The sequence below is a fragment of the Typopeltis vanoorti genome, chromosome 2 (genome assembly GCF_054136105.1).
Source record: "Typopeltis vanoorti isolate ZY-2024b chromosome 2, IOZ_Tvanoo_1.0, whole genome shotgun sequence".
NCBI lineage: Eukaryota > Metazoa > Arthropoda > Arachnida > Uropygi > Thelyphonidae > Typopeltis > Typopeltis vanoorti.
This window is the reverse complement of record NC_143550.1, coordinates 20638811-20664852: the sequence shown is the minus strand read 5'-3', so window position 1 is coordinate 20664852 and position 26042 is coordinate 20638811. Positions and strand designations below refer to the sequence as shown.

Sequence of the window (26042 nt, the reverse complement as noted above, 5' to 3'; positions counted from 1 at the left end):
GAAATATATGGTGGGATGTTGCTACAGACCTGGCAGCTCAGTTGTAGGGGACGAAGAAATGCATCGCCAATTTAGCCTTATGGGTACCAAGCGAATGATCATTATGGGTGACTTTAATTTTCCAAACATTGATTGGGTAGAAGAGAAATTTCATGATCAGAAAGAACAGCAATTTATTGAATTGTGTTGCCGGATAACTTTCTCAAGCAGCATGTGAAAGAAGGAACTTGAGGTCAGAGTGTTGCATTTGCTCATAGCGTCAGAAGGGATCTCTGTCAAGAATATAGTTTTACCACCAATTGGTGACAGTGATCATGCTGTTCTTTCTTGGGAAGTATCTACTTGTATTGAAACTCCAATTAAATCAGGCTACATGCTGAATTACAAAGCTGGAAATTATGATCAACTTAGAAGAATATTATCTTTGGTCCCATGGTATCAATTACTGAATGGGGAAAAAAAAATGTCAGCAATGCATGGGAATCTTTGAAAAAGTGCTTGAATGAGGCGGGGTATCTGAATGTATCCCTAGTGTTCGAAGAGTAAATAGGTTGGGTGTGAAATGGATGTGCAGCCTTATTAAGCTAGATATCCACAAGAAGAAGATGATGTGGAAAGAGTATCATGAAAATAAGAGTGAGAGGAGTTATGAAATATATAAAGCTCAGCTCAGAAAAGTAACGAGTATTGTGAGAGAAGCTAAAACGGAGTATGAAAAGAAATTGCCATGCAAGCTAAAGAAAATCCAAAAGAATTTTATCGCTATGCTGCAAGCAAAAGAAAGAATGAACGTGGAAGAATAACTTTATTGAATGCAGATGGTACATGAGTATCAGAAGCTAAGGAGATTGTTCAGTTAATGAGTGCTCACTTTGCTAAGATATATCAACCAGGTGTATGTAGTATGGTGCACAGTGCTACTGCTACATTGGATGAAGAGTTAGAGGTTCATGAAAATGAGGCTGAAGAGCTCTGGCATAACCTGAATAAGAATTTGTCAATAGGGACAGATGGAATATCTACCCATTTATTAAAGGAATGTTCAGCGGAATTGGCTAGGCCTTTCACACATTTGTATAACTTGAGTCTCAGCTCAGAAATGATAACACAGGAATGGAAGGAATGTAATATAGTTCCATTTCACAAGGGTGGTGCGAAAACTGATATGTCTAACTACCAACCTATTAGAATTTCTGGTGTGGTAGTGATGATTTTAGAGAAATTAGTAAGAACTAGCATACAGAAATGGGTAGACAATCATTCTATACTCTGCAGGGAACAGCATGGGTTTACTGAAGGAAGGTCATGTTTTAGCAATTTGCTCATATTTTAAAACAATGTTACTGCCGAGTTGGATGAAGGAAATGGATACACTATGATAATGTTGGATTTTTTTAAGGCATTTGATAGGATACCACAGGATAGTCTGTTGTGTAAACTGGAGAATATGGGATTGGAACTTAATCTATTGACTTGGATCAGGGGATGGTTAACAGACAGATATCAGAAAGTGGTATACAGTGGGTGTGAATCTGCCAGATTTAAGGTAACCAGTGGTGTACCTCAGGGTTCAGTCCTCGGGCCATTATTGTTCAATGTATACATTAATGACTTCAAGCAGGGTCTATCATCAGATTTGCAAACGAAAATGGCTGTCGGTTTAATGTTAGTAAGTGTAAAGTTATGAACTTTGGTGTGAGTAAAGATCCAGCGGCATATTATATTAGTGGGATTATGTTACAAGAAACTGAAGAGGCAAGGGATCTTGGTGTATTGGTGGATAAGAATTTAAAGTTCAAAGGTCACATAGCAAAAGTTGCAAATACAACTCAGAGGATAATTTCTATGCTGAAGCGAACCTTGACATGTAAGGATAAGGAAGTAATTTTGCCTCTTTATAAGGCTTTGATAAGACCACACTTGGATTATTGTGTGCAGATTTGGTCTCCCGGATTCCAACAGGATAAAGAAGCTGTGGAAAGGGTGCAAGGAAGAGTCACAAAGATTATATCCGGATTATGGGATTTAGATTATGAGGACAGATTGCAAGTAGTGGATTACAGACTCTGGTTAACAGGAGAAAGAGGGATGATATCATAGAGATCTATAAACTTTTGAATGGGTGTTATAGCATTTCAAATTGATGAAATTTTTCGTTATATGGAAAGCAGGTTGAGAACATGGAAGTTAAGGTTGTTCTCAGTCAAGAAAGGAGTAAGAGCTAGGTTTTTCTCTCAGAGAGTAGTGAGTGAGTGGAATAATTTGCCCTTAGGAGTAGTGAGTGCATCTAGTGTAAATGAATTTAAGGGAAGTATAGCTGGGTTGGATAATTTACAGCCTCCCTCGATGAATCCTTGACTCGCTGGAGATCTCAGATAATAATAATAATAATAATAATTTTTTTTGTATAAAAGTAGCTCAATCAAATGTTTAGATATTATATAAAAATTTAAGCAATTGATTTTTATCCTCTAATACAGATAATACTGCAATTTTTTTTTTTCCAAATCGACGCTAACTGATGGATGAATTATAATTATTCCTACTACTTATTGTACTCGCTTAACGCGATTTAATTAATGCACAGTTAATTTATGGATTGTTTAATAGTGTTAAGCTAGGTTTTCCTGTACCATATATTCTGTCAAGATGGATGATCTAATCCAACGTTTCCCAAACTTTTCTTATGACGGAACACTTCACAAATCCTGAAATTTTCACAGAACACCTTGGTAATTTTGTAATGTATTAATTATTAATTAATAATTAATTAAACATAAACATCATTAAATTATTTTGTGCTGATTTTTATTCACATATTCCTTTCTGATCACCAAAAATTTATAATATTATAAGTACTTACGAGTGAATGCAGACTTTCTCCTGTGTGCTGGTAGTTTTCCCCTCCTTTTGTACATCCTGGAGATCGCTTTGTAGGCTGGAGGTGGATGAATCATTATCTGTTACGTCACAAACACCTTCAACAAGAGATTTCTTAACACCAAAATTAAACAAAGTCCCTTGTCTCTTATTCATATTAAAATTTAAATCTGTAAGCCTATTACTTTTAAAAAATCACGGCACTACAGTTTCGAACCAAGCGCTTTCACCCTACAATACGAACTTGTGAAGAAAGTATTCAGTATTACTAGATCTGAGAACCGGATACAGACTACCTTGATCTTCAATTTCAGTGGAAAAATTTTCTTTTTACTTCCTTGCTGATTGGTCACTAACATTTGCAACACAGATGTTATTTCGTTCAGTTTTGAGAACAGTGGATATGCCGCCCATTGTTGTAATCGGCTTGCAGGCAATTTTTATGACTGGTCATAAACAGCGGTATTCCGTTTACCAAATGTTGAAAGGTTTCAATGTGTGAAAATTAATGAATACTTTGTTTAAAAATACACAGCTTGGTCACTAACATTTGCTACACAGATGTTATTAGGATTTCTGGGTCTGAGCTTTGACATATCCACGAATATTATTCTCCTCAGAATATTTCCACTATAAAATATTTATTCATGAAAAATGCTTAGAAAACTAAAATGACAAATTCCAGGAGACCTTCTCACGGAACACTTATTCACCTTCTGCGGAACACAGTTTGGGAAACCCTGATCTAATCTCACCATCCAAATATTATTGACCTACTTAACGATGGTTGACAGTTTAACACAAATGAAGTGCAACACAAAGGAATGAAATTAAATAGTTTAATGATTCAATATTCACCTGCCATAGAGATATTCATGGTGCATTATAAAACTAACATGCATAGAGACAACATAAAGAAAGCGAAAATGATTAAACAAAGCCTAAAGTCATATAAAGGTGCCCTCTATGGGTTAGTCAGCAGCCTTGGCTGGGGTGCTAGGCTTTTTAAATATCAGGATTAGATTAGTTGTTAAGAGCAAGTACAGATTCTAGAAAAAGTCATGTGTTTGTATTTACTGCAAAGAAGCATGGTTTTTTACCATTTGTTTCTTTTTGTTTTTATCATGGTTATTGATCCAGAAGTACTTTTTCTGGTTTTTCCAGAAAGGTGACAAAATTCTTCTGGACATACCTGAAAAACTTTGACATCTATATAATTTGTCCATTAGAAGTATACATAAAGTTCCTTATAAGCACAAGGAACTTTGTACAGACCTGGAACTAAAGCAGCAGAATGAATTCATCTTTAGGAGAGCAAATAGAGTACAGGTTTGGAAAGCAGCACATCACATTTCTAAGTTATGGACTGAAGTGGCCCAGATATAGGGAACAGTAATAGCATTAATATAATCTGTATCCTTTCTTTCATGCTTACACGGTGATCAGAATACATTATGAAAATTATGGATACAACTACCGTGTTAGAGTAAAACTTTAATTTAATATAAACCAAAATATACACTCGACGTTTCGACCTTCACATTAAGGTCATCATCTGGAGTATATGTATATATATACAAAGAAACAAGCTGCACTGCAATCATCTACATGGCATGCTAAAGTTACTGATCAACCATTAAAACTATTTGCCTGACCTCTGGTGCTAAAAAAATAAAAGAGTTAAATTAAGCTGGAGAGTAACATGTTCATACAGAAAATAATAGATAAATAAACAGAAAATAAAATTACTTATATTAGTATACACATAAATTGCAACTGGTATGGATAGTGGCCAATAAAAAATGAAAATTGCTTACAGTACTAAAGACAGGGTTTGCTGGAAACTAAGTGGGCTGAATGCGTGCCATCCAAATTCTTGGGATTTTTAAGGCCCCATTATTATTAAGATTAATGTGGTTAATCAAAATATCCATTCATACCAAGTTTTTGTATAATGCAAAAGAACAAGTACTTTTCCAATCAATTCGATGTAGGGTGTTAAAAGCATGATCTGAGAGGCCTGCTTCACTAAAATTATATATTTAATGTCTCTTTTATGTTCTTTTTTATGTAGAGAGATTGTACGTCCAGTTTCACCAATATAAGATATGTTACAGGTGCAATAGATGCAATAAACTCCAGGATGTGCCAATGGGAGGAGAGGATCATTAGAGGACTTGAATATGCTTTTTAATTTTATAGGTGGTTTAAAAGTGGCATTAAGATTATAATGGTGTAGGATTCTATTAATTTTTTTCTGATAACCCTTAAATGTATGGTAATGTTATGGTTTTACTGTAATCTATATTACTTTTGACGAAGTTTTATGAAGAATTTTATTAATAGTATTTTTGTTATATCTTATTTATAAATGTATTGCTAATAATTTTTAATTCTTGTTTAAGAGCTTGCTGTTTATTATTTTAACGGTATAATAGAACACAGAAACTAAGTAAATAATTAATTTATTAACTTGATGCTGATATTTCGCTGGTATTATAACCAGCATCTTCAGAGCACAAAAACACTGTTTGTCACAATACGCGAGACTAAAACAACATGGTGTACATTAACAAAATTGTAGCAGCAACACAAAGACTAGAGTCCTGATTTTGGCACCCTCTATCTGAAAAAAAAAAAAAAAAAAAAAAAAAAAAAAAAAAAAAAAAAAACTATCATATATTGCTAGAGTCCTAGAAAAGTGCTAGTTTTTCCTTAATATGACTGTCTCCCAGATCTTCGGCAAGTTAATACAGCCATATTTGTTGAGATTTGGGGTGTGTTTTAGGGCTTCTGTCGCCTCTAAGAACAATCTCTCTGATTTATATGGGTTTCTGTGTAGTACTTTTGTGTTTTTCCAGTTGATCCTGTGTGCAGGGGTATCCAGAGCATGGTCTGCTAGGCCCGACTTCCCATAATGATATTTCCGGACGTATCGTTTATGTTCGCTGATGCGGATATTCACAGTTCTTCCTGTTTGACCGTAGTAGGCTTGATTGCATGAGCAGGGTACTTGGTAGACTCCTGGATGTGATAAAGGAGGAATGCTGTCCTTGGGTGAGCGGATGAGGGTGGCTAATTTGCTACATGGTCTGAATGTAGTGCGTAGTTTATGTTTAATGAGAATTCTTGAGATCTTTTCGGATGTGCCTTTAATGTAAGGGATGGTGACTGTTTTGTTGTAGTTCTCTGTGGTGGATGGTGGGAGGGGTTTCTTAGGAGTGTTTAGTATTTTGTTTATTTTTTGTGGATTGTAGCCGTTGGCCAAGAAGTTGTGGCGTAAGTGAGTCAGTTCAGCAGTAAGAGCCTTGTCATTTGAACAGATTGCTCTCGCTCTATGGGTTAGCGTTTTTAATATGCCATATTGTTGAGAAGGATGATGGTGTGATTGTTTGTGTAAGTATCTGCCTGTATGTGTGGGTTTTCTGAAAACTGAAAATGATAAGGAACCATCTGGGAGACGTGTAATGAGTGTATCCAGGAAGGGCAGACAGTTGTTGGCTTCCTGTTCCATAGTAAAGTGGATTTTTGGGTGTTGGCTATTTAAATGTGCTAGGAATGTTTTCAATGTCTCAGGGCCATGTGGCCAAATGGCAAGCACATCATCAACATAGCGTAGCCAAAGTGTTGGTTTGAGAGTGGCTGTATTGATTGCTTGTTTTTCCAGGTGTTCTATGTAAAAGTTGGCTAGGGGGGGAGAAAGGGGGGAGCCCATGGCTGTCCCATCAATTTGTTTGTATATTTTCCCTTTCCATGTGAAATATCCTGCATGTATTGTGAATTTGAATAGTTCAAATATATCAGGGGGGGAAGTGTGACTTCAGTAGATTGAGGGTTTCTATTAGTGGTACATTTGTGAATAGTGAAGTGATGTCAAAGCTTACTATTAAGTCTGAGCTTTTTAGGGTGAGGTGTTGTAAGATGCTTTTTAGGTGTGCTGAATTTTTGATAAAGGAGGGAGAATTGTTAGTGAGAGTGGCTAGTAGCTTTGCTAAATGTCTAGCCAGTTTGTATGTGGGACTATTTATATACAAAAAACTAGCACTTTTCTAGGACTCTAGCAATATATGATAGCGTTTTTTTTTTTTTTTTTTTTTTTTTTTTTTTCAGATAGAGGGCGCCAAAATCAGGACTCTAGTCTTTGTGTTGCTGCTACAATTTTGTTAATGTACACCATGTTGTTTTAGTCTCGCGTATTGTGACAAACAGTGTTTTTGTGCTCTGAAGATGCTGGTTATAATACCAGCGAAATATCAGCATCAAGTTAATAAATTAATTATTTACTTAGTTTCTGTGTTCTATTATACCGTTAAAATAATAAACAACATGTTCGACGAACACATAAGTCTGTCCACACGCTGTTTAAGAGCTTGCTCATTACAGCAAATTGTTATAGCTGTTTTTGAGGGTATTAAAATTACAAATTTTGTTAATGGCTACCTTTTGAACAAGAGCTGCTTTTTTTTCTAGACTGTGTGATGAAAAGGATACTGATCATATTCAACTTATTTTTTCACAACTAAATTAATGGGCTTTCACGTGGAAAGTCTACAAGAACTAGATTTTCCCCAGATGAAACCTTTCAAACAAAACACCATTTACATGACTGGAAATAACTTTGTAAACCAGCATACATAATAGATATCTTTTCCTCATTTAAACAACCCCAATCTGTCCTTATAAGGTGAGATTTCTTTATTTGTTCACCGGTCTTGTATGTGAAATATAAAAATTTCACATGCAAGACAAAGTAAATGCAACAACCAAAAAATTGCAGTTGGTGGCAAAAGCAACTGTAAAAATAATGATTTTTATATTTTTATTTTTTTGATATTATTCTTGTTTATTTTTATTTAATTTCGTACTGCACCTTTGTAATAATATCTACATCTTTTATTTTTGTACTACCGAGTTTGTAGTCGTTGCTTGAGCTAGTCTTATCACTGTTAATCCTTTAGTCAACAATTTCATCCCCCTCCTCAAGGTCGTAACTATGCTACTTTCGTGTGTGGAGTATAGATTCAGGAATTGCCTCTGGCTGGAACAATTCCTTTATTTAACGAGTTGGCTTTCTCTTACACTGAACTTTAAAAATTTATTTGTATAACGATTGTGCCATTAAAGATCACGCAAAGGAATTGTTCGTCTTTCCTATACATGTGAGAGAAATGCTCAGTGGAACATGGAATTATCTCTAATATTCAATCATAATTCAAGCAACGTTTGATACATAAAATTAGTTCGTGGTTAACTTTAAGGACACACAGATTCTATATTTTATGAGAAGTGCATTGGTAAGTCGAAATCAGCAAGTTATTAATAAACAAAACAATTTATTCATACTAAGACATGGTAATTACAACATAAAAGAAAAAGGATTTCGCACATATCAATTTTATCTGGTTCTTTTCAACTCAGCTAAGTAACAATGCAATGCACGTGTCTGGTTCTCAAATTAATTAAAACAGCATTTCTAGCTTTCAGCTTAAAGACAAAGATAAATATTTACACTCACATATACATCAGACACGTGGTTAGTTTCACACACACTTCAACTCATTCAACTTAGATCATTAACAGAATTATGCTTAACTAAGCTTTACATTCAATCTCTCTTTTCAACACTTAACATTAACAAATGCTCAGAATTCTTTAGATAACTTTTTCATAATAATTTAGAAGTGCAGTTTTCCAACTTCACATTATACTAGCAGCTATATGATCAACAATCCCTGCTCTAAGGTTCACAATCCACAACAGTTCTATATTAATCTTACTTGAAACTTTTCTCAGCCGGTTCAGCATTCAAGATCCTAGAGATCACGAACATAACCTTCTTCTTTCCCGTTAGAACCACAAACAGACACTACTCCACGACAACGACGATACAGCATTCTCGGAGATCGCTTAAGGAACTTCGCGGTGGGACTTCTCGAACAGGCCAACTTCGCCGTTAAAAATCTGCTATCGTTGTCGAAATACAGTATGTCTTTCCCCCCATCCTTGAAACAGCTGGACACAGGGACCTCTTCGAAGTGACACCAGAACAGGTCAGGAACAGAGAGCCAGGAGCAGAGCACCTGTCTCCTTTTTATTCCACCTTCATGACCTTGGAACTTCTTCAGATCGAGTTCCCTGGATGTTCTTCCAGGGGTTCATTCCCTCTCCCCATGAAATCGCTGAGTCATGTCGGGAAAACCTCTTAACTAGCTGACTTTCGAGGCTGGCAATAGCCTCAGGTCTACATTTCTATTCCTGTTTAGGCTATCTCTTTGTTTGTACAATATTGGTGGTTAAATAATTTAGCAATTCATTCGAATATTTACCAGATTACATAAAACACTAATGAAAAAATGTTAATTAAACTACAAGTATTTTGTATTGACTTTCTTTCTCAAGTAAAATCGGTATATAAGAATTGTGTACATAATTCTTTCTATACAAGATTTTACACAACTTAATAGTGGTTGAATTACTTTTTCCTTCTCTAACAATTAATAAAATTGATAACAATGTGCAGAAAATTTTGAGGCTGCATTTGGAAAGTTTGCAGAAAAATCTTTGCAAGTATTTCCCTGGATTGGACAACAATTTTGAATGAATAAGAAACACGTTTAATAATAAACACATCAATAAAAGAAGCCAAGAAATTATATTCTTCATGCACAAACATTGTTTATTTACCCTTGGATAAAAGATTAAACAAAAAATATAATTTTTTGGCATCTTTAATTTATAATATAACCAAGTGAAAAAACTTTCAACATTATATGTAATCCAGAGTATTTTAATAATAAGGTGTAACACCTTTTGTCTACTTGTATATGGGAAACATATGACTTCTGCATCACTTCAACCTTGGTATCTGGAAAAAATGGCAGCTCGCATGATGGTTGTTCTTGCGAAGAATGTTTTTTGATTTAAGTGGTGATTAGTGAGTTTTAGATATTTTGAATCTGCTTTGTTTGCAGAATACGAGGTAAGACTTTGACTTTTGATACAATTTTCTGGCCCTAGCCCTGTTCTCTTCGTCATTGTAAATATTTTATACCTATTCAAGAATGGAGAATGTAAACGATATCAAAGACGCCATTCAACAGTTAAACAAAGATATGTCACTTGACATTCTCAAATTCCTCCTAAAGAAATTTGAAACAGATTATCCTGGTTGCTTGAATCTCTTCACTGAAGTAAATGACACTGAAGAGGACATTACACCTGTTCCACCTTCAAAGACTCCCCGACAATTCGATTGTTCTCATGAAGAACATTCTAATAAAAGATGCAGAACATCGGAAGGTGGATTGGAAGTTGATGTAACAACTCAACAAAATCAGACCACCCAAGATAGAAAAGAAAAGGTCCCTCCAGTCATCCTTCGAGATAAAGACAAATGGACCTCAGTCTCAAGATCCCTAGGAGAACAAAATATAAATTTTTCCTGGGCAAGAAATACTGAAGAGGGTGTAAAGATCCACTGTCACTGATTATCGCTTGATGACAAAAATGCTTGACAACTCTAAATTGCCCTTCCACACATTTGCGCTAGCTAGCGAGAAGAACTTAAAAGTAGTTCTAAGAGGAGTGGCTGAGGGTATCACAACTGATGAGATCACAGCTGACCTCATCAATCAAGGATTGACTCCAACCAAAGTGAGGAGAATGTTGAGGTCAGATAAAACACCAATGCCACTGGTGTTGGTTCGAAATCTCCAACACAAAAAAGCATCTATGAAGTTACGGACATTTGTAAGCTTAAAATTACAACCGAACCTCTAAGGAAGAAGGCATCGGCAGGGCAGTGCCACAGATGCCAGAGGTTTGGGCATGCCCAAAAACTGTGCAGAGCTGCATATAGATGCCTAAAATGCGGTGAGGGTCACCAAACTAACTCCTGCACCAAACCCAGATCCACACCTGCTTGTTGTGCCAACTGTAGAGGACCACATCCCTCTAATTACAACAGTTGCCTTTTCCATCCAAAAAACCGTGGATCAACAAGAACTAACCACGTTCCTACAAGTAATGACACAACACACAACCAAGCAGTTCGCCCTCCAGATCATAATACCTCACATTCGACAACACAGGAAGGCACTCGACCCTCATCCATGTCCAAATCATATGCGGAAGCGGTAAGAACCCAGACTTTTTCATCACAAGAGCGAACAAGCTCTAATCTCACATCAGCTTTAACTTCATCACTTGCAACAATGCTGCATGAATTCAGCAAAGCAAGCACCTCAACATCCTCCAGAAAAAGATTCTACCTAGAAACCTAATCCATATTAACAACTCTATAATGTTTAAAAAATTTAAACCAAATTCTCTCATGATAACAGCATGGAATGCCAATGGCTTAAATAAAATTCTCAAGCTGCAAGAATTTGCAAAAAGATACAATCCAGACATAATCTTGATCAGTGAATCCCACCTCAGACCATCAAACAATCCAAAACTAAGAGGCTATATTTTATACAGGACAGACAGACTTAACTCTAGTGGAGGTGGCACAGCTATTTTTATCAAAAATTATTTAAGCCACAACGCACTGACTAACCCCTCCAAACTTTAAACCTTGAGGTGACGGGTGTAGAGGTGCACACTAATAACGCAGGCAAACTCAAAATCTACGCAGCGTACAACCCTCCCAGTATTCCACTATTGACAGCAGACTTAGACTCCATCCTCAGCTCCATGGATTCCATAATTATAGCAGGAGACCTAAACTCCAAACACACGGCCTGGTTCAGTTTGTCAATCAACTCCAAAGGCCGTACCTTATTCAACTATACGTTACTCAACTCATCAATAGTAGCTGGACCCACTGAGCCCACACACTACAGCCCATCAGGAAGTTCTGATGTATTAGACATAGTTATCCTTAGAAACATCAAATATCAATACCAGCTGGAGACAGTAGAAGAGCTTAACTCAGATCACAATCCCATCCTACTCAGGTTAGGACTTCAAGATCAGCTCTCTCCCCATTATTCTTTCATACCATGGGACAAGCTCTATAAGGTTCTCCCAGTCCACATCGGTCCACCCCCTATCATTTGTAAAAAAGAAGAAATAGATCAAGCTGTAAACAATTTAACTAGGCAAATCAACTCAGCAATAGCATCAGTCACTCAAACCACTGTCTTCCATGCTCCTAACTGGATCCCAGAAGAGATAATGGACCTGATCAGGGCCAAAAATAAGGCCAGAAAGTGATATCGCAATACTAGAGCCCCCGCAGGATAAAGCAACCTTAAACACTTTGAACAGACAGGTTTGAGAAGCCCTCCAGATCCACAGGAACTCCAAATGGGAAACCAAACTCAAAGAAATCAACCCAGAAGACAACTCCATGTGGAAGTTTGTAAAATCTCTTCGTACCAAAAGACAACCACTTCCTCCTTTAAAGACCAATCTTGGAATGGCACACACAGATGAAGAAAAAGTAGAAGCAATAATTGACAATCTGGAAAATCAATGCAGCCCATCTTACGCAAATTTAAATGTCAATCTTATTCACAAAGTTCATCGTAAAGTTAGAAATGCACTAAGTCAGCCTAAGGATGATTCAGAAACCATCACCCCCACATCACCAACAGAAATAATAAATATCATTTCCCATCTGAAGAATAAAAAGGCCCCTGGCCCTGACGGCATTACCAATAGAATAATAAAGCTACTCCCACGGAAAGCCACAATTCATCTAGTTAATATTACCAATTCCATTTTAAGATTCCAGTACTTCCCCACAGACTGGAAAATCGTGGATATTATACCTCTGAAAAAGCCTGGCAATAACCCACACTTCCCCAAAGCCACAGGCCAATCAGTCTTCTTTCCTGTCTTGGCAAAGTAACAGAAAAGTTCATCCTATCAAGACTACAATCAGCAGTGGACCAAGAGAAAATAATCCCAAATGAGCAATTTGGGTTTCGCAAAGCTCACAACACGGTGCAACAAATTCACCGACTAACAGAACATATCACTCATGGTTTTAACTGGCACCTTCGCACTGCTGCTGCTGTGTTTTTGGATGTTGCCAGGGCCTTTGATAAGGTCTGGCATCAAGGCCATATCTTCAAACTAATTGAACACAATATCCCAATTAAACTAGTGAAACTCATCATGATCATCATCAAATTCCTGCCATGTACCCTCAAGAGGTGTACAGGATATGATAGTACTACATGAAAAAAATTACATCATTATTAATTTCCTATCTACAATTTTCCTCCAAATTAGTCTGTTACTTGTCAAGACTCCAACATTATCAGATCTTATATTTCTATCGTCTAACGCACTTTGTACCGTATCAAACCACCTATATCTTGGTCTTCCTCTGGGTCGTTTTGCTGCCAACCTGGCAGAGAACACTTGTTTTGCTAATCTTTCCTCGCCCATTCTGTTTAAGTGACCATACCACCTGAGATTAGCTCTGCTAACGCATTCCTGGATGCTGACAATGTCAAGTTCTTTCCTAATATCCTCGTTTTTAATATGATATTGCCATTGATGCCATCTGTTCACACCTATAATCTTTCTCAGGAATCTCATATCTTCGGTCTCTAGTCTTTGGTGAAGTGTTTTACTTCTGAGCCAGCTCTCAGATCCATAAGTTAAAACTGGTTTGAACAATGTCTTGTATACAGCTAATTTAGTGTTCCGACTAATTTCTCTCTTATTCCATATGAATTTATTCAATTGACTACCCACCATACCAGCTTTGCTGATTCTGTTGTCTATTTCTATATTTAATTTACCATCTTCAGTAAAAATCGTGCCTAAATAGCTGAAATGTTTTACTTGTTCCACAGTTATCCATTCACAACACGGTTGACATTTTCAATGATTCTGCCTATTTTCATTGTCTTTGTCTTTTTATTGCTGACCTTCATACCATATCTATTACAACAGCTATTCAATTTAGTCAGAGAATCTTGCAGACTTGTAGCGGATTTATTTAGAAGTATAACATCATCCGCATAAAGAAAAGAGCTGACATTAACATATCCAATTTTTGATATCATGTTTAATACCACTTTCCTTCATAATGTGATCCATATAGATAATGAATAACAGAGGGGATAATGTACATCCTTGTCTCACACCAGATTTAACATTAAACCATCTTCCTGTACTTCCTTCAATTCTAACTGCTGACTTACAACTCAAATAAAGACAAAGTATTGTTTGATATAATGCCCCATTGACACCATATAACTGCATCGTATTGAATAGCTTCTCTCTTGGCACCTTGTCATATGCCTTTTCCAAATCGACAAAACTTAAATACAGATCTTTGTTATATTCCCATGCTTTCTCGACTATTTGTCATAAAGTGAAGGTCTGATCCTGACAGCCTCTATTTGGCCTGAATCCAGCTTGTTGTTCACCAAGCTTTTCTTCCACAATTCTTCTCAACCGTTTCTCAAGTATACTTGCATAGATCTTGCCAGCAACACTCAGTAGGGAAAAATACCTCTGTAATTCTCACATTCAGTTTTATTTCCCTTTTTATATATGGGTACTATGAGAGCTCTACTCCAATCATCGGGAATTCGTCCCTCTCTCCAGGCTTTCTGAACTATGAAGTGCAGCCACTGTAAGACTCTTATACCACCATACTTCAGCATTTCTGGTAGAATATCATCTACTCCTGCTGCCTTTCCACATTTCAAGCCTTTGATGGCTTTTTCTACTTCAAGTATGAATATGTATTCCTGACTGCATGCCTGGTCAGTGTTTTTTACCACTGTGCTGTCATCACTGCTTGTTTCATTTAGCAGTTTTTCAAAGTAATTACTCCATACTTCAAGGATATCTTTTTCTCCTGTTTTCATGTCACCTTTATCATCTCTAATTCCTTTTACAGCACTCTTTCCTCCATTCCTAAGCTTCTTCAACAACCTCCAGAATATTTTGCCACCTTCTTGATATTTATTTTCTATATTCGTGCCAAAGTCCTTCCATGACTTTTGTTTAGCTAGTTTTACACAGTGTTTAGCATTCTTGCATTTGTCTCTATATTCTCTAAGAGCACTAGCTGACTTTCTTCTTTTCCTTCACTGCCTCTTTAACTTCCTGTGTCCACCAGGGAGTTCTGATTTTTTTATCCTTGAACACAATCTCACCACATGCCTCTCTGGCAGAATCAATCAATGTTTTCTTCAGAGTTTGCCACTGAATCTCTAAGGTTTGATTCCTGTTCTGAAAGTCTTTCATTTTCTTTTCAATAATCTTTCTGTATTTTAGTCTACAGTTCACATCTGAGAGTTGCTCAACTTTTATTCGCTTTAAAACTTTCTTACATGTTATTCTTTTCAATATGAAATTCAATTTTATCCTGCTCAAGACTAAATAGTGATCACTTCCAATTTCAAATCCTCTGTACACTCTGGTGTCCTGCACCAGGGAGAAAACGTCACTATCAACAATAACATAGTCAATGAGACTAGCCTCTTCTCTCCGTGTAAATTTGTGCACATTTTTATGTTGGAACATGGTGTTAGTAATAACCAGTCCATGTCCTGAGCAGAAATCCAACAGATATTTGCCATTATTATTAGCTTTGCTCTTTTCTCCAAATTTTCCCAAAATATTTTTGTATGTCTCACAATCATTTCCTACTCTGCTATTTAGATCCCCAACAAGGACCAACTTTTCATTGTGTGAGTTGCTTTTTCTAAAGCCTCAAAAATTTCCTCCACTTCTACCTTAGTAGAACCTTCTGTGGGACAATAGGCACAAATAAGTCTCATTGTCCAGTTCCCCATTCTCATATTTGCCCACATTACTCTACTTGAGACTGACTGCCATTCAAGAAGATTAGCCTCGTATTTTGTGTTGAATACTATGGCTACTCCTTCTTTTGCTCGATTGTCATTGCCTGAATATAATATTTTGTATTTATTGCTCAGAAAGACCTCACCAGTTTTGGTCTTTTTTGTTTCAGTCACCCCTATTATGTCAATCTGGTACTTATCTAATTCTTCAGCTAGCTCCATTTCTTTGCCATTCAGGCTTCTTACGTTGATAGTACCGATCTTTAACTCTGGTGATGTTGAGTTGGGGTTTGTTTTCAGATTTGTTCCAGTAGCTGACTTTTCGCTGTTCGCCCTGGTTCCCTGGCGAAAACAACGGGGGCCTTGTTTAACCGGGCGACACCCAAGCCAGCATGAAATTTTGTCATGTTGTACCATCATTTTTTATTTTGGTTTAACCAATAAGAATACAATTTGGTCGGCTAAATCCCAAATTGCCAGCCCATCCTCGTTCGTTCAGTATCCAAATAGATACCCAACAGGGTGCACCACGAGAAGGTGAGGATTGGACATTAGGTGAGAAGCCGTGGTCGGTTCTCCGCATTCCTTTAAAGGCTATGTGGAGGTCTCCTCTCAGTTATACAGCTTTGACCCTTTAACAACCCTTTGGGAAAACAATATCCCAATTAAACTAGTGAAATTCATATATTCATATATCAATGAAAGATACATGCAAGTAAAACTCAATAGAATTGTTTCTTCAAGGTGCAAAATTCTGGCGGAAGTACCTCAAGTTTCTCTTCTGGCCCCAATACTTTTCACAACTTACAAGGCAGATATACCTCTCAATCCAAGAACAACTACTACGGCCCTTTATGCCGACGACACCGCTATTCTAGCTAGATCACACAGCCCTTGCCTAGCAATCACTAGACTCCAAGGAAGTATCAATGAGCTAGCAAACTGGTTCACCAACTGGAGGATTCAAGTGAACCCCCTCAAACGCTCAGCCATAACGTTTTCAAGAAGAAAAATCTGCAACAAAGAAGACATCCTGCTCTCTGGTCAAAAGATCCCATGGCAATCAGAGACCAAATATCTTGGGGTATTAAAAGATAAGAAACTCCTTTTCAACAAACACATCAATCTCATTTGCTCCAAATCTTCCAAAGTCATAGCTCAGCTCTACCCATTGATCAACCGTAAGAGCAAATCGAACTTACATAATAAATTGCTTCTTTACGAGATGGTAATACGTCCAGTCATTACCTATGCCTCACCAGCATGGAGTCACACTTCAAGATCAATCATTTCAAAATTACAGAGAATCCAAAATAAATGCCTTAGGATGATCCTGGATGCACCGTGGTTCATCAGAAATTCACAGATTCACCGAGAAACCGGCACTCCATACATCTCCTCCCTTCTTCGTGATCTTGCAGAAAAATTCTTCGTGAAGTCAAGTTCACATTCAAACCCACTAATAGCTGTCAATTACAACGAGACTGATTACTACAAACACAAAAGACCAAAGGCTATTCTTCTCTCAACCGATCATAGCTAACACAACTGCCCTCAGAGGGCGAGCTTAATTGCTCACAAATCTCCCACTCCCAAACAACTCTCATTACAGATAAAGGGGAATATGAAAAGCACTAGTGCTTCACCCATCCTGTCAGTAATGTTATTGGTAACCTTGGTATCTCTTATGGGTCTAACTCTCTCTGATAAGACCTCATTATAAAAGGTCCATCATTCTGGCATTGCCTTTCTTTCCTAATATTAATAAAAGTAAAATTTGGTTTAAAAAATCTTTAACTTCTTTTGCCAAACTTCCACATTTGAGTAATGACAACACTTTGTTTCATAATTTACTGAAGTTCCAAGGAAAATCTAACACGAGTGATCTTGCTTGGAGAATTGCATATGGTTGCCTTCCAGTCAATACCATCAATGGAGGCACTTTAACATCGGCGATCCAATTTGTGACATCTTTTACTGATTGGAAACAGTAGAACATGCATTCTGCAGCTGCACTCTTGCCTATGTATTTGGAACAGATTATATAATGTGCTGGAAATTCCATTACTTACAACAGAAAAGGTTCTTTCTTTGCAGTACCCATCACCTGTCAGCAATGGGAAGAGAATTTTTGAGAAAACTGCAAACACTGGTAAACATGAGAAAGAGAGATGATATGACAGTAGTCATGGAAAAGGATAAATTTAACTAGTGTGAACAGATTTAAGAGAAGGTATGACAGATGGTCTGAGTGATGTATGGCCTCTCTCAATGAGTTCGAGTCCCTAGAGGTCTCTGATAATACTTCGAGTTCATAATTTATTTTCCTTATCATGAGTAGGAAAGTTTAAAGTTTAAATTTAAATTGAGGTTTTAAATTATTTATATTTATCATTTTCCCCTGTTGCATAAACCAGAAGATATGTAATTAGAATATAAACTACTAACTTAGGTATCACAGGTATCACACAATGGTACCAGGAAGGGTTCTGCCAGATTTAATGTGACACCACTGGTATTACCCCAGGGATCAGTCCTTGGAATTCATTATTGAATTAACTATCCATATATTAATGATACTGGGAAAGACCAGAGAGGAGATGTTGAATTGTTTGTTGATGATTCAAAGGGGCAGGAAACATAAGAATGCTATTAAAATTCAGCACTTAAAGAATAATTTGAAAATGCTGGAAATGTAAGCATACAATTATTATTATTATTATTAAGAGACCTCCAAGGAGTTAGAGACTCATTGAGGGAGGCCACATACTACATGCACCACCTATCATACTTATTCTTGAACTCGTTCACATTGCTTGCACTCACAACATCCAATGGCAATCCATTCCATTCAGCACTGCCGCTTAGTATTTTTCTTGTGTGTGTGATTAATGTTCAGCGCCTTTCCAAAAAAGTTTTTTTTGAATAAAGTGTGAATAAAACGAACAGGAAATGAAAAACAAATGAAAACCGCTTTACAGTATAATGTTACCTACGGATTAGTCCTGCTTATACACATTTTTTTTTACATGGAACACAACAATTAATCATAAGTTGATTTATGATACATCAAAAAATAAAGAACTATTTTAGGTATATTATTTAAATTAAGGGGATATTAAATCCCACATTGTCCGAATAAGAAACTCAAAGATTGGAATCGGAGAGTTTCATGCTGAATATAGTATAGTAAACTATAAAAGTATCGGTGACTACTAGCGTGAGCTAATGCATGTAGTCCAAGTACGTGCAATGTGGTAAAACAATGTGGGATTTAATATCCCCTTAATTTAAATAATGTTTATATCGCCAAAATAAAGCCTATTGGCTCTTTATATTTAAGTATTTTAGGTGTATTTTCGTAAATTTTAATCAAAAATTACAGTGATATAATCAGGTCCAGGATACAATTTCAGAATTTATTTGTTCGTTTCCAGGAAGATCTGAACGGGCCCGAACAGAAGACGATGTACATTCATAATTATGTGTACCATTCTGTACCATTTGTTGCGTTTAAACTCTTATCTCATATATTTTGAGATCTTTTAGGTGCCTTTTCTTCTGCGACGGCTGTGTATACTGCACGCTTCGCACACGCCACCAGCCGGGCCTGATTTCATTCACGCAACACCCTATGAGAGAAATATCCAGCTTTTACCCTTTCTTAGCAGCATTCATTCTCAGCTTCCAAGGATGCCCTCTTGTCCTTTCCGAAGCCTCCATAAATTAAAAAAATTCCATCAATTGAAATCCTGTATGACCCTTTCAGAAATTTGTAAGCGTCAATCATATCACCACTCCTTCTCTTGTTTGCTAGTGGCTGCAGTCTACAAATTCCCAATCTGTCTTCATAATCATTATTCCATAATCCTGATATCATTTTTTAACACTGTCCTTTGCACTCACTCCAATATGTCAGAATCGCAACAGAAACCAGGAGACTAGACCTGCACACAATAGTCCAAGTTAGGTCTTGTCAAATCCTTCCCAATATCATTAATGTACAGACTGAATAACAGTAGACCAAGCACTGATCCTTATGGTACACTACTGGTTACCTTAAATCTTGCAGACTCACCCTCCCCCCCATATACCACTTTTTGATAGGTCAGTCAGCCATCCTCTTATCCACGGTAATATTCTACAACCCAAACTAATGTTCTTCAATTTATGCAACAGTCTACCATGCTGTATTTTGTCAAAAGTCTTAGTAAAATCCAAAGTATCATGGTGTATCCATTCCCCTTGTCTAGTTCAATGGTAACATTGTTATTGAATGTGAGCAAGTTGCTAAAACACGGCCTTCCCTTAGTAGGCCCATGTTGTTCACTGCAAAGTAGAGATTCACTGTCAACCCATTTTTGAATGCGAGTCCTAACCAATTTTTCCAAAAAATCTTCACAACTCCTGAGATACTAATTGGTTGATAGTTGAATACGTTGGTCTTTGCTCCACTCTTGTGCAATGGAATTACCATACATTCTTTCTATTCTAGCAGAATCTTCCCTGTTGTGAGACTCAATAAACAGACTGGTTAAAGGAATTGCCAGTTCAGCTGAACACTCATTTAGCAGACGTGGTGATATCCCATCAGTCCCTATTGCTGAATTCTTGTTCAGTTTGTGCAACAGTTCTAATACCTCATCCTCATGCACCTTAGTTTTTTCATCCAGTGAAGAAGTAGCAGTGAGCTCATGATAGATTTTAACAAAATGAGCACTCATTAGCTGAATAACTTCTTCTGCATCTGTAATCGTCAACACCATCTGCATTTAAAAGGGTTACTCTTTCATATTAGTTCTTTCTTTTACTTACAGCATATTGATAGAATTCTTGTTTGTTGCCTTCAGCATGCAAAGTCAGTTGCTTTTCATACTCAGACTTTGCTTTCCATACAACTGTGACTATTCTAGTCTACTGCTTATTTCATAACTGACGTCATCCTTATACACACAGTATTCCTTCCACATCAGCCTTTTCTTACGAATCTCTTGTTTAATAAGATTACACATCCATTTGACTCCTACCCTATTTATTCTTTGAACTCTCAGGACACATTCTGATATCGTATCATTTAAGTATTGTTTAAATGCTTCCTATCCAGCAACCGATCCCATTCCACTGAACTCAGTATACTCCTCATTTGGTCATAATTTCATGCTTTGTAGTTCAACATGTAACCTTTCCTGAATGGAACATTCAGAAACTTAGTCACTTCCCAAGTGATTACCACATGATGACTGTCACCAACCAGAAGCAGAATAGTTGTCTTTAACTGAAACGCCCTCTGACACTATAATGAAATCTAACATCTTTGCCTTCGAGTTCCTTCTGTCACATGCTGCTTGAGGAAGTTGTCCCACATTTTCATTCTTCTCATGAGATTCTACTGCTACCCAATCAATATTTCGATAATTAAAGTCTCTCATTATGATTACTCTTTTCGTGCTCATCTTTTCTATTTGGCAATGCATTTCTTCATCATTAGCAACCAATCCACCAGGTCTGTAACAACACCTCACTATGTAATTAATCTTGTTTGATTCCACCTCACACCAGATGGCTTCATCTCACTGACACATGAAATATTGTTAGTAGTAGTAGTACTACAATCATAGGTCTCAACTCTAACTGGATTTTCAAGTCATCTGATATCATTAGCAGCACACTACCTCCTCTCCTATCCTGTGTGTCCTTCCTAAAAATAGTGTACCCTTTATATTCAATACCAGTTAGTATGTCTGGTTCTGATAGCCAGGTCTCACTAATGCTACAATCTAAGTTTGTAACATATTGACTAAGGCAACAAACTCTAGAAAGAAACTCTTTGTTTCTGATACTCCTAGCATTCGTGTACGGACAATAATCTACCTGCATGTTCTTTTGTATACTCTTGTCTGCAGTCGGCAAGACACAGTTGGACAACTGGATGCATAGGGTAATTGCTGTCAATTCAATATCAGCAAGTATAAAGCTGCACCCTTTGGCATGATGAGATTTCTAACATAAAATTGGTCTTCTGGGTTCTAAGAGGGTAAAGCAACTGTAGAAAGGGAGCAAAGAAGAGGTAAAAAGTTGACTTCCCATAAACATCTGAACAGATTATCTGATGATAATTTTGGTTATATCAAAAAGGTAGGGACAGGACAAGGGCATATCTGTCTAAGTTTGTATGCAGTTAAGAAAGGGAGAAGCTAAATTTTTCTCTCAGAGCTGTGAGTGATTGAAACAGTTTACCTGTTGAAGTTCTAAGTATCTAGTGTTCGACGAGTTTAAGAAAAGGTACAACAGCTAGCGTGGGTTATATATAGAATCCCACAATGAGTTCATGACTTCATTGAAGTCACTGATGATAATAATATTTAAATACTAATCTATATATTTTTATTTTTTAAACCTACCTGATGTGAAAATGTGCGAAATACTCCTTCATACTGTGTCCCATTTTTTACTTGAACCTGAACAACACAACCCTGAAACACAAAGTTTACTTTAACAGAAATGCTTTAACACATTCAGCCAATTTAGTTTTCTCCTACTGAAATTTAATATGTAGGAATGTCAAGAATAAACAAGAATAAATAGTAAAAAAGGCTACATATGAGTGCATCATTGGAGCAAAAATAACATTATATCATTTTTTAACTAAATATTTTGAATGCAATTCTGAATTAGTTATGAAATTTTTGTTAAATAACTGAACAAAAAAAAATCTAAAAAATTTTCATCTCTTGAGCAGTATTAAGACAAATTACCTCTCACTATCTATTTCATGTTTGTTTCACAAAAAAAAAAAGAAAGTAACAAAAAAAAATAAAGTGAATATGTCTTTTGATAATCCTACTCATGAAAGGCTGCAATATCATCCTCAAATTGCTGATATACACCCTCAAGGGATGTAGGATGCTATGAAAACACTACATGATAAGTTCATATCATTACTAACTTCCTATCAACAATTTTCCTCCAATTTAGTCTATTATTTCATAGAATTCCAATATTATCAGATTTCATAAATCCTTGCATGAAACACTTGTTTTTCTCACCTTTCAGTGTGCATTCTATTTAAGTGATTATGTTAAATTAGTTCCATGCAATAACTCTTTTCAAATAAAACTTTAAGTGTGAAAGAAGGAATATTAATAGACAAACAAGAAAATTGGCACAGTAACAACAAACATGGAATTAAGTTGTATTCCCATATTTAAATGAATGGTTAAGAACATTTTTTTACCTGAAAATCCCTCCATAAAATCATGGTTTCCTGAATGACTTCCCTCAGGTATCACTCTTATCCCCCTATTCCAATATGTACTATATCCTTTAGTTTGGAATACAGAATTCTGGCATCCAGATCTTTCACCACTGACTTGAAAATTGCATTTAACTTAAAATACATCACAATAAAAGTATTGTGTAATCCAACACTTTGATTATGGTATATTGTGAGCATGATGAGAAATTTTACTGCTACCCAGCAGTAAAATTTTAATATGTGCCTGTATGCACATATTATAAAATTATAATATGTGCACACAGGCACTAACAACGAGCAAATGAGGGCTAAAAAAGGCAACTGGCATTGGCCTAGAGTCCTAAAAGGTGCCCCCTAATGGGCTTAACTCTGTTTCTTGGCTGTTGGGCTGATGTTCTAAGGATGCAAGCTTCCCAAAATTGGGGCAGTCTCATGCACCCAAATTTGTTGAGATTTGGGAAATTTTTTTTAGAGCTGAGCTGATTCTAGGAACAATCTTTCATATTTATATTTGTTATGGTGTAGTTAAAGTAGCTTTCTTCCAGTGTATTCTGTGGTGGGTATTTGGTGCATGGTCCACAAGTGGCTGTATTGGTGAAACCAGATGTAGTCTTTTTGTTTGGATATCCTGATATTAGCTGTCCTGCCTGTTTGGCCGTAGTAGGGTAGTTTATGGCTGCAAGAGACCTGGTGTACTCCAGGTAGGTCTAGGGAAAGTGGCTGGTCTTTGGTGGAACAGATAGGGGATGCCAATTTCTTATGTGGTTTGTAACTGGTAGTCAAGTCATATTTTTTTAGGATTTTGTGAGCTTAGACTTGCCCAGGATATTACAGAATGGTAATAGATCTAGTTAAGCACAACCCCCTCCCCTGTTAATAAGGTGGGGGGGTTAACTAGTTTTAATATTTTCTGGATTTTTGGGGAGTTGTAGCCATTGGCTAAGACGGTGCTAAGGATATGGGTTTTTATAATCCCATATTGTTGTGAGGAAGGGATGCGATTGCTGGTGAATGTATCTACCTGTACGGGTAAATTTTCTGTAAACAGAGAAGGCCAGGGATCCATCAGGCTGGCATGTAATCACAGTGTCTAGAAAAGGGAAACTGTTGTTGTTTTCTTTTTCCAAGGTGAACTGGATTCTGGGGTGTTGATTGTTTAAGTGTGGAAGGTTTTAATGTGCAGTGTGTCTAAGCCATGTGGTCAAATAGCAAACACATCCTCCACATAGCATAGCTAGACGGTGGGTTTTTGTGGGGCTTCTTTATGGAGACTTTTCTTCAAAAGTCTCCATAAAGAAGTTTGCCAGGTGGAGAGAGTAGAGAACCCATGGCTGTACCCTCTATCTGTTTGTAGAATTTTCCCTGCCGAATGAAATAGCCTGAGTTCATGGTGAACTGAGATATCGGGAGGAAATTTTGCTTGGATGAAATCTATGGTATCTTTGAGTGGGACATTTGTGAATAAGGAGGAGACATCAAAACTGACCATTATGTCAGTGTGTTGGAGTGAGATATTCTCTATACTGGCTTTAAAGTGAGATGAATTTTTAACATATGATGGTGTGTTGCCAGTATAATGTGTAAGCACCTTTGGCTAATATGTATATGGGGGAATCAATGCCATCCACAATGGGACATAATAGCACATTTTGCTTGTGAATTTTTTGTAGTTCATATAACTGGGGGGGGGGGGGGGGGGGGTTTCTAGAGTTGAAAGGTTTTAGTCTGCTAGTCACTTCCTCAGGCCAAGAAGTAAGCTTCTTAAGTAGCCTTTGCAGTGTTCTGATTTCGGAGCTAGTGGGATCATATTCAATAGGGAGGCAAGCACAACGATCTAAAAATAAAGTTGAAAGCTTACTTATGTAGTCCGTTTGAGAACGACAGTGGCATTTCCCTTATCCGCTTTGGGAATTACTATTTTGCTGTTGTTCTTCATTTCTTATAGAGCTTTTAGTTCTTTAGATAGGTTGGTTTTTGGTGGTTTAGCTGTGGTAAGAACTCCGGCTACATCCAGTCAGATATTGTTACAAATATGGATAGGAAGGTAGCAGATACCACGTTCTACTTGCATCATGATTTCTTCAGAAAGTATTGTTTTCGGTGCTATGGTGAAGTTATCGCCACGTGCAAGTGCGCTGAGTGTTTCAGGTTTCAGGGTAATAGAAGAAAAGTTAATTACAATGTGGATTTGAGGTTAGGAGGCACAGTTATTTTTTAGACTTTAAAACTTTTTAATGTGCCGACATTGTATTTTTATAAATTCTTTCTCTGCTGAAGTGCGAGAGCCGTCTGAGACAACCATCTCAGATGTCTCTCACACTTCAAACAGGTAGGACAACTAATATCAGCATATCCAAACACAAAGACTACATCTGGTTTCACCAATACAGCCACTCGGGACTTGCGGACCATGCACTAGATATCCACTACAGAATACGCTGGACGAAAGCCACTTTAGCAAATATAAATATGAAAGACTTGGAATCAGCTTCAGCTCTAAAAAACTTCCCAAATCTCAACAAATGGGTGCATGAGACTGCCCCAAATTTTGGAAGCTTGCATCCTTAGAGCATCAGCCAAACAGCTAAGACAACCCAATTTAGTCCACCTTTAGGACTATGACCAACACCAGTTGCCTTCTTCAGCCTCATTTGCTCATTGTTAGTGCCTGTGTGCACATATCATAGTTTTATGTTCCCAGAAGATGCCAATATAACATTATCAAAATACTGGAAGGTACTGATTAAATTTTTTTAATTAATATTTTAGTATATATTGTCATTTCCTGAAAAATTAAGTCATGCTAGACTGTCAAAACAAAAAATTTATAAAATATAGTTTATTTACAGTTGTGAACAAATTTATAAAACTTTGTTCACAGCTGTATTTTAAATATATTTTAATTATTAGATTATAGTATAATTTGCCTATCAATCCCTCTGCATATACTAATCTCTCTCTCTCAAGTCACTCGATGCAGTTGGAATGCCTAATTTAAATTAATATGAATGTCCATTAACTGATGTACAAGATGACATCCACTTGTTTATGTGCTGGGCTGCCCATAGCTAAGAAGCATTCAGACAAAATAATACTGGGATTTAGATTCAGGTGTATAGGAT

The 26042-nt window shown here is 36.8% G+C and overlaps 1 protein-coding gene across 4 annotated transcripts in view; it reads right to left on the bottom strand.

The window, feature by feature from the left end:
- Positions 1 to 26042, bottom strand: part of LOC150108866 (uncharacterized) — a 377690-nt gene that overhangs the window by 273657 nt on the left and 77991 nt on the right. For all 4 annotated transcript variants that reach the window (XM_090403872.1, XM_090403896.1, XM_090403887.1 and 1 more), the window contains exon 4: positions 22067 to 22138. In XM_090403872.1, the coding sequence (XP_090259998.1) occupies positions 22067 to 22138 (72 nt within the window). The remainder of the gene's footprint in view (positions 1 to 22066; positions 22139 to 26042) is intronic.